Here is an 8681-nt window from a genome sequence, read left to right as displayed (position 1 = left end):
GTACAAATCGGCAATTTCATACTTTAACCCCTATTATTTAACTAATTGGAAACTAAACAATTTAAAAACTAAATCAAGCGTATATTTGTTTTTTCAAATAATCCAACGTTTGGGGCCCTTGCATTGGTCAGGTACTGTGTAACGTGGTTATTCCGTTTACGGAAAGCCAAATTTTGACCACGACCTGCCTAAACGGTTTCCACTCTCATGAACCCCATTAACATCTCATTATACAAATCGGTTCGAGCCGTTTTGAGTGCGAGAATTTGCACTGTATATATATGGTTTAATATATTTTTTTCCTAAATTTTTTTCGTTCTCGTTTCATTAATTCTTGTTTTAAAAAAGGAGTGATAATCAAAACCCTCGCGCTCTGTTCTCATGCTAGCGACTGGCTGACACAAAAGCTCGAAATACGATTTTTGCTTTCAAGTTCTGTTTACACGGAGACGTTCAATATTCAAAGGCGAGGCGATTATCGCTTACGTGGAAGGGTGATTGCGAATGTTCAGACGAGGAAAGTTTTTTATAATCTTTCGATAATCATATCTTCGAGACAGGGAAACTCTCTCCATCTAACTGGGCCTTTACCTAACCACTGACTTTCATAGTTTTATTGTAAACTAGTACTAGTTTAGTAACACTACATGATCTGTACAATGCTTAAATAATAGTACGTTATGTATTAAGGGCGGTAAATAAGAAATTATTACGGGAGTTTGTTAGGAGCCCGAAGCTGAACGTTGAGGTGGCTTTAATAACTCGAGTTTTGTATTTTTTTAGCGCCCGTGATACATGCAATGTTTTTCATATTCACATTCACATTTGCGAGGACATAAATACAATGTTTATGAATAAATATGGTTCATAACACAACAATTATGGATTTTGCATATGGCGGAGTTTTGTTTTTTTTTATCAACAGATGGCCAGCTAGCTAATTATTCTTCCATAGATAATTTAACTCAACAAAACAACTCGAACTAAAATGTTGCTAAAAGGAAAGACGCATACAGCATTGATGAATTGTAAAAAAATTGATAAATTTGTATATACAAAATAATTAAAATCAATTATAAGAAATTCTTAATAATAGTATTAAAGTACTATGTGGCTGAATTGCAAATAAATTTCTGTTTGGATAACATTTTAAGCGAGTATTTTAGTTTTGAACGTATGTAACCTCTTTGCTTGAACTTGAACCTGACCTATGTAAGGAAGTATGTCGTGTACAAATTAAGAAAAAACTCCTTACCGACCATGGCTGTAAAGAAAAAAGACGCGAGGGTTCTATTTTTATTTATGAGCAAGTGTGATGAAAATTATTATTATTATACAACCCCCTTTTTTTCGGATTGGATTTCTAGAGGTATAGGCCACTTTAATTTAGACTTAATTAAAACGAAGTGTTGTTATTGTCAGCCGAGCGCAGCGCGTTGAACAGCACGGCTGTGGAGGAATGGGTGCGAGCCGCGGACCTGTCGCTGGTAGCACCTGTGCCGCCGTCGCCGGCGTTGCTTCGCCTGTTCGTCGACGCGATCTCCGACCCGCCGCCTGGTACTACGACGCACTACGTACAAGCCTCTTAGCGATACACGACTAACGAGCTAAAACATTATAGCACACGGAAACACAAGAACGAACAATGTCTTAAAAGTTTTTTTGTGGAATGCTAGAATGGACAGACGCGTGTCGCGGCGCGGCTGTGGCGGGGTGCGGCCGGCTGTGCATCCGGTCCCGGTCGGCGGCGGCCGCGACGGCGCCGACGCTGGCGCAGCTGCTGCACGACGCCACGCAGCCGCTCTGCGCGCGCGTCAACGCGCTGCTCGTGCTCACAGACATCTGCACCAGGTCGGTGTCGGCTACTTCAATTAAATGTAAATAGTAGCAGTAGAGTTCCCTGTGAAAGAGTTAGTCCAGGAAAGTACTGCCACCTTACTTATTTTCGTCGCCAAGCAGATCACTGCTGCTGACATCAGTCAGCATTACTGCGTTCCGGTTTTGAAGAGTAAGGGTGCTGGTGAAATGACAGGCACGTGAGACTTACCAAGTTATGTCTCAGGGTAACACACGTAGTGGCAGTGCCCCTCAGATCTTTGCGATTACTATGGACAGGTATATCGCTGAACACCAGAGCCACGACTGGTTCCTCCGGTCACTTGGTATCATAAAAATAATTGCTACAAATGGGATGGCAAATTCCAACGAGCCAATGTCATTCCGTTATACACGCCGTGTATCGTCGGGATGAAATGATATTCCTCGATAGGTACACGTGTATCGTCGAGCCCCTGCTGTTCAGCGTATGCAACTGCCTGGCCTCGACGGCGGCGGTGCCGCTGCGCCGCACCGCGGCGCGCTCACTCACGAGGTTGCTGCTGGCTGGCTACCTGCGCCTACGCACCCCGCTCTACTACCGGTACATCAACATTAGTTATTTCTTACCCACTTAATCGATATTCGTACTTTTATTGTTTTTTCACCCAAACATATCTGAATATATAAAGCTTTTGTTATGATTAAACATGAACATGGTCTGTAATTCCCTGTCAACATATTACATTATTCGTGTGGTCCAGTTGTAAAAAGAATAACGATAAAAAAGTCGAGAGAATGAACGTTTCTTTGTTGAATTATTTCTAAATTTGTTATCCATGATAGGTACTGCGCATTGCTGGCAGACGAGGACCACGACGTACGTGAACCCGCCGAGTATTACGTCACGTGCTGCCTCACCACCGAAGCCATTTACCACCACTTCGTCGACTGCATCATGCATTACAACCAAGATCAGGAAGGTATACAGCCCCATATCCTTCTACATTAGTTTTCATTATAGTGACCCTCCCTACCGACCCTTAAGGCTATACGAGAAAGGCACTATAACCTGTGCGCGCACAGGAACCTTATAAGTTCATGTTCTGACCCCAGATCAGCCAGTGTACAGGGTTGTCACAAACCTCTGCCACTTGACTTCATCCTTTAGGAACTTACTGGGTGGTCCTATAACGTCAACGGTAACGTCTGCACTGTGTCCCTACAATCCGGTTCTTCGAGAGGCTAGTGCCTCGGGTGAGCCGGCCCGGGTGCGTGTACAGTACACTTCCTATTTTCCAGATACGTACCGGAGCTGTAGGCACGCTCACTTCCCGTTGTGCATTGCACAACTAGCGGTTGCCACCTCTAGTCAACTCTAAAGTCCACTACCAAATGTCCTCATTGATGGCGGAGCTGTAAGGCACGCTCACTTCCCGACGCCGAAAAACGACGTCTCTCCAGTTCCAAATAATCTAAGCGGCTGGAGGGACCAGAGAATATCTTACTTATCCTCTACTAGCTCTCCGGGCTAGTGCTGGAGATGCCAGTCTCAGTGTCCTGCGATAAAGTCCGGACATAGCTTAACATAGTACGAAGGTATACCGTATTGCTTCGTAATAGGCGCGGAATGAAGACGCTCAACAGTTATCCCTTTATAGTTAAGTTAAAACAGCCCAAATATAAGCCTGCCATTTGTCAATAATTTCCTCTGATTTATTTTTGCAGAGTGTACGCTATCTTTCGACTCCCGGCAGCTGATTTACGACGTGATGCTGCAGCGATTGTCCTTAGTTCAAAAGCTGAACCTGCAATGCCGCTTGGCGCGGGAAATTTTGGAACACGCGGCCGACGTTACCGATGAAGGCGACGGTGAACTACCAGCATCGCTTAGTGCCGCCTTGATGGACACTATCACTTTACTCTGCGGACCTAGGATGAAGCTGCCAAGTAAATTAACGCGTACTTTTTAAGTCTGACGCATCACACGCAATTTGAGCTTTGTCAACACATGTTTTTATAATAACACACTAGAGCAAAAACAGTTCGTATAATTGACTCAGTAAATTGTTTTTTTTTTTTTTTGGTAACGCTATTTCATAAAACAACAGCCTTTAGGGGTGGCTTCCGGTATCAGGCATCTAAATGCTGGAACAATCTGCCTCCTCCAATTAGGCAGTCAATCTCGATTCTCGCATTTAAAAAGGTTATGAAAAATCTGTTGATGGAAAACTAACTCATGCTCTGATGCCGCGGATGTTCCTGACTCGTTTTCTTACTTTTTTATGTTTATGTATATTTACTACAAGCTTTACGCCATTTTGCTTATATGTGCATCCTACGTGTATCATAAATTTGTAATGTGGCGTACAACAGATTCGATATCCTGAACCAATCACATTAGCCTTGCCGTACAATTATTCCAGATGTCCTATTTCTAAGATCTTGCATTGGTCCTTGTGTAAAACAAATGTAGGCTTTAATTCACCTATCAATAGAATATGTAGAAGCTACAATGATTTGAGAAAAACATATGATGCGGATATGTTTTCTGACCCTTTAACAGTATTTAGGCACAAGCTAACTTCACATATTAAAAAATAATAAAATTAACACTAGTAGTATTATAAAATATAGTATTGTACGAGTATTTAAATTTGTATTAATTAATTGTTTTTTTCGCTTTTGTTTTTAATTTTCAATTTATGTAAAAAATATATTATGAAAGTATTTTTTCTTTTTAAAGCATTGTGTAACTATGTCAGCGTTGTTGTCGTGAAATTGAATATATATAATCCAGTGTGTTTCGAATGTTTTGTACGTCTGTAATTGTCATTTGTATCAGTTCTAGCCTAATGTCTAATTTTTGTTTATTGTCAAATACATGTGATGTTGATATGCCTAATATAATAATAATAACAACAGAGGATGCACACAGCATGTACCATTTTCTTGAAACAGGAATGACTGAAAATCGACGTCTGTCTCGTCCGATTTTGCCAAGTCGTATCCTTATTCTCTTTGCTTTTAGTTTTTAAGTATTAGATTTAAGCGTGTATAGTGACTGAATTTATTGAACAAACGTTTTTTCTTTCTTTCTAAATGGCTAAAATAGACGTTTTTGTTCAGAATATTAATTAAAATACACCATCTTACAGGAAAACCACAACGCGACGGCGATGCGAATGACATAGATGATCTGCAAGAAAGGGTTACTACAAACATAGTATCTCATGTAAGTGATGAATATTGGATAGAAAGAGATAGATATATAGAACTATACTAAGGAATGAGGGAGATAAAATGTAGTGTTTTTATTTACATCATGATGTTCTGTAATGGTGTGCAAATAATCTGTATAGATTTATGCACATTGTTTTGTTAATTATGTTAATTACCAGTAGAGTTTCTTGTGATAGTAATAGTTCGTCCAGGGAAGTACTGCCACCTTACCTATTTCTGTCGCCAAGAAGTAATGTGAGCATTACTGTGTTCCAATTTTGATGGGTCAGGGTGCTGGCGAAATTACATTTAGCACATGGGGCTTGTCAACTTGCTCGTCCCGTCGTTTGATATTATAAAAAGTTCTTGCTTGGACATTGAACGAACGCTCCAAACTAGTTATTTTATTAACTTGAACTACTAGGGATTACTAGTATTATTATTTTATATTAAGAAAAGACTGACCTTGAAATGCTTATTTTACAATATTTCCGCTCAGAAAATGAAAAGCACAGTGGCAGAAGTGGTCGTGCCGGCGGTGCTACGGTTGTACTCACGTTTGGGTCCAAATGGCGGACAAGTCGCCGCCTATCTAGTGCGCATCGCTAACGACCTGCTCAATGACTATCGACAAGAGGTAACAAATACAACTCACGCCTTTACTAACTGCTAAGTTACGAAATAATATAATTATTGTTGGAATTATACTTCGTTTCAATCCATTTTGAACAAAATGTAAACAAACAAGCCACTGACCCGACCGTAGACGGTTTGGTGATAGCCAATTGTAATGCCTGAACTGCCTCCGTGGCCGAACGGTTACCATGCCGGACTGCCACGCAGAGGTCCTAGGTACGATTCCCGGGCGAAATATTTGTATGGCCTACATTTATTTCTCTCGTGAGTTTGGGTGTAATTTGTGTTTGTCTATGTATGTGTCCATGGCACCCGCAACTCAGGGTTTCCCTAGTGCGGGGCTATGTTGAGTGTGTGCGTTATTATTATAAAAAAAAAATGCCATCTACAAATCGATTAATTAATTGAAAGAATCGATTTGTTCAATTGAGTCATACTAGCAGTTTTTCTTACACAACTTATATAAGCATATTTAAAATTTCTGAAATCTTAATTTTAAATGCTCCTTCAAATCCTTACACTTGGATACTCATTCGATTGCGATTGAAATGTTCGATTTACTAATCAATTTCAAAAACTTTTAATTGAATGAATCGAATGTTTTTTTCGTACAGCAATATGCAACTATGATGTGAAAAATAACCAAATATTTAATATACACTTATGAATAGCATCATAAAATCTATTTGAAAAATGGTAGTAATGGTAATCGTATTTGAAAAATGGTAGTCCATTTTTCTAATACGATTTTACGATGCTCTTCAAATGAATATTGTTGGAAAAAGTGATGAGATATCAAATAGAAATCTTTGAAATATACGTGAGTGTTACTTATTCGATTTATTGAATGATTGCTTTAGAATTTTAACCAAACAGTTTTATTTACTTTTTGGTCAAAATGGATTGGAACAGACTAGTATAAATCAAATGTTCTTACTAAGTAGTTCGTTGATGGGAACTCCATCAACGAATTTTCGGTGCACGGGTAAACGTACTATCTTTTTTGCATGTTTTTGTCGCGCTGCCATATTTAAATTAACACGTATTCTTTTTTGTAAAATATTCTTTTTTAAAGTATTCGTTCATAGCTTTCAGCGTCTCTTGTAGCATTCACTCCTTTCCATTACTTCCAACAATTTTATAAAGGAATATAAATAGAAAGCTGATATAGTACATTGTGTATTAAGGGCGGTAAATAAGGAATTATGAACGAGACTCTATTAGAAGCTCAAAGTCGAAGACTGAGGGCTTTCGGAGTCGAGATTTGTAATTCCCATACCGCCCGTGTTTGACATTGTCCTTGTCAACATTTATTTTATCATTTATTTTTCATTAAAGAGGCCACAAGCCCAGAAATTTACTTGTTAAAACTAAGGTCGTTGATTCAACCGTTTAAGTGGGGACATCAATACTTTAAAATCCTACTGGACCCACTAGTGGAGCCTAGAGTGGAACCAACAATCCGAAAGGATGTTACATACAATGGTTTTCATCACTTTTGCGGAGAAATAAATACAAAGATAAATGCAGGAAAAATAAATATCGCTCCACAACCAACGATATCTATGAACAATATATATAACACAACAATTACGGATGTTGCAAATGGCGGGTTTTTGTTTTTTTTTTCTTACAAACAAATAGGCAGCTTTTCTTTCACACAACTCGAACTAAAATGTTGTAAGAGGCAAAAACGCATGCAGACATGATGTATTATATTAGATATAAAATATTTAATTTCAAAATACTAAAAATACTGCAGAATTGAAATTTATAAAATTAACTTAGTAAAATATAATTAAATTGCAAATGTTTACTTTTTTTTCTATACTGTTTCGAGTATATGCGACATATATTCAGATTTTTCAAGCGTAAAAACTTTTTGCTTAATCTTCTTGACTTTGAGAAGTACAATGCTGTTGGATCCCGGCTGAGTCCGTCATGAATTAAACTCGTAATCTTCCGTTTATTGAAGCTTCTTATTCTTAAGAGGACTGTATACATTTCTATTCTTACGAACACCTTATCCTAACAATCGTGATTTATGTCTATCTGACTTAGTTCCGTTATCTCACAAATATGAATGAACTCGAATCAACATATTATTACAAAATTCACTTATATATGTACCGATACGTTGCCTCCCACACCGTACAGGTCCTATCAAGTGCCGCGGACGCCATCCGGCCAATCTGAGCCCCTGAATTATTTACGTAATTCTACTCATATTTGCTCTGACCGACCAGACACGTACGGCCGTCCATAGCAAGTGCAATTAAATAATAAATCCATTATTACCATAAAGGGGTTATGTAATGATATAGCCCGTGGGCGTAATTTAGGATATTACGGTCGACTTTGCCTGCATGTTATGACACTGCTTACGAGCAATTGTGATGAACAAAACACTTACCCACCCTCCAGCGCAGGATATACGTCTGTAAAGCGTGTATAATATGATTGTGTTTACAGATCGAAGAGTTAATAGAAAACGACGAAGAGTTAGTGCAACGCGTGCGTCAGTTCCAAGAGACGATCGGAAAGGAGCCGTCGTTCGGGAACACGCGTAACCTCGTGACTACGTCGACGACGCATGAACCCGAGACGCCGCGAGCACCTCGCCGCCGCGCCACGAGGAACGCGCGATCACCGCCACGCAAGCGGACGCTGCGCATTTGATCCGGGCTCACTAAAGCCACAGGAGCTACACGAGCAGTCGCAAACGCTCCGCCACCGAATACGACACCGGCTACTGCCGGTGCACCAAAACAGCCACATATCAATAAGTCGCGAGTCCGTGTTCTCTCAAACGTTAAAGTACCGTCGAAGGTCAATAGTGTTAGAGTAAGACAGGCTGCACGTGTTACGGGTACACCTCCAAGTGTACTGCTAATCAATTCGAGTGCCAGCAGAGCTTCCAATTCAGAACGTACTGAAACCAACATTGCTGTACAAACGTCCAAGTCTTCAACTAAACCCAATAGAGACATCTTAGTAAACAGTCGAAA

General features: G+C 39.7%; 1 protein-coding gene across 1 annotated transcript in view; it reads left to right on the top strand.

Moving 5' to 3' along the window:
* LOC113226816 (condensin-2 complex subunit D3-like) overlaps positions 1 to 8380 on the top strand; it is a 31003-nt gene extending 22623 nt beyond the window's left edge. The window contains exons 14-21 of the mRNA XM_026459582.1: positions 1423 to 1557; positions 1677 to 1851; positions 2270 to 2419; positions 2662 to 2798; positions 3544 to 3765; positions 4974 to 5050; positions 5537 to 5674; positions 8146 to 8380. Of these exons, the coding sequence (XP_026315367.1) occupies positions 1423 to 1557; positions 1677 to 1851; positions 2270 to 2419; positions 2662 to 2798; positions 3544 to 3765; positions 4974 to 5050; positions 5537 to 5674; positions 8146 to 8352 (1241 nt within the window). The 3' untranslated portion in view covers positions 8353 to 8380. The remainder of the gene's footprint in view (positions 1 to 1422; positions 1558 to 1676; positions 1852 to 2269; positions 2420 to 2661; positions 2799 to 3543; positions 3766 to 4973; positions 5051 to 5536; positions 5675 to 8145) is intronic.
* The last annotated feature ends 301 nt before the right edge of the window (positions 8381 to 8681 follow it).

This window comes from Hyposmocoma kahamanoa, unplaced genomic scaffold (genome assembly GCF_003589595.1).
Source record: "Hyposmocoma kahamanoa isolate Upper Pololo Valley unplaced genomic scaffold, ASM358959v1 202, whole genome shotgun sequence".
NCBI lineage: Eukaryota > Metazoa > Arthropoda > Insecta > Lepidoptera > Cosmopterigidae > Hyposmocoma > Hyposmocoma kahamanoa.
The sequence above is the reverse complement of the archived record's forward strand: the minus strand, read 5'-3'. Positions and strand labels throughout refer to the sequence as shown.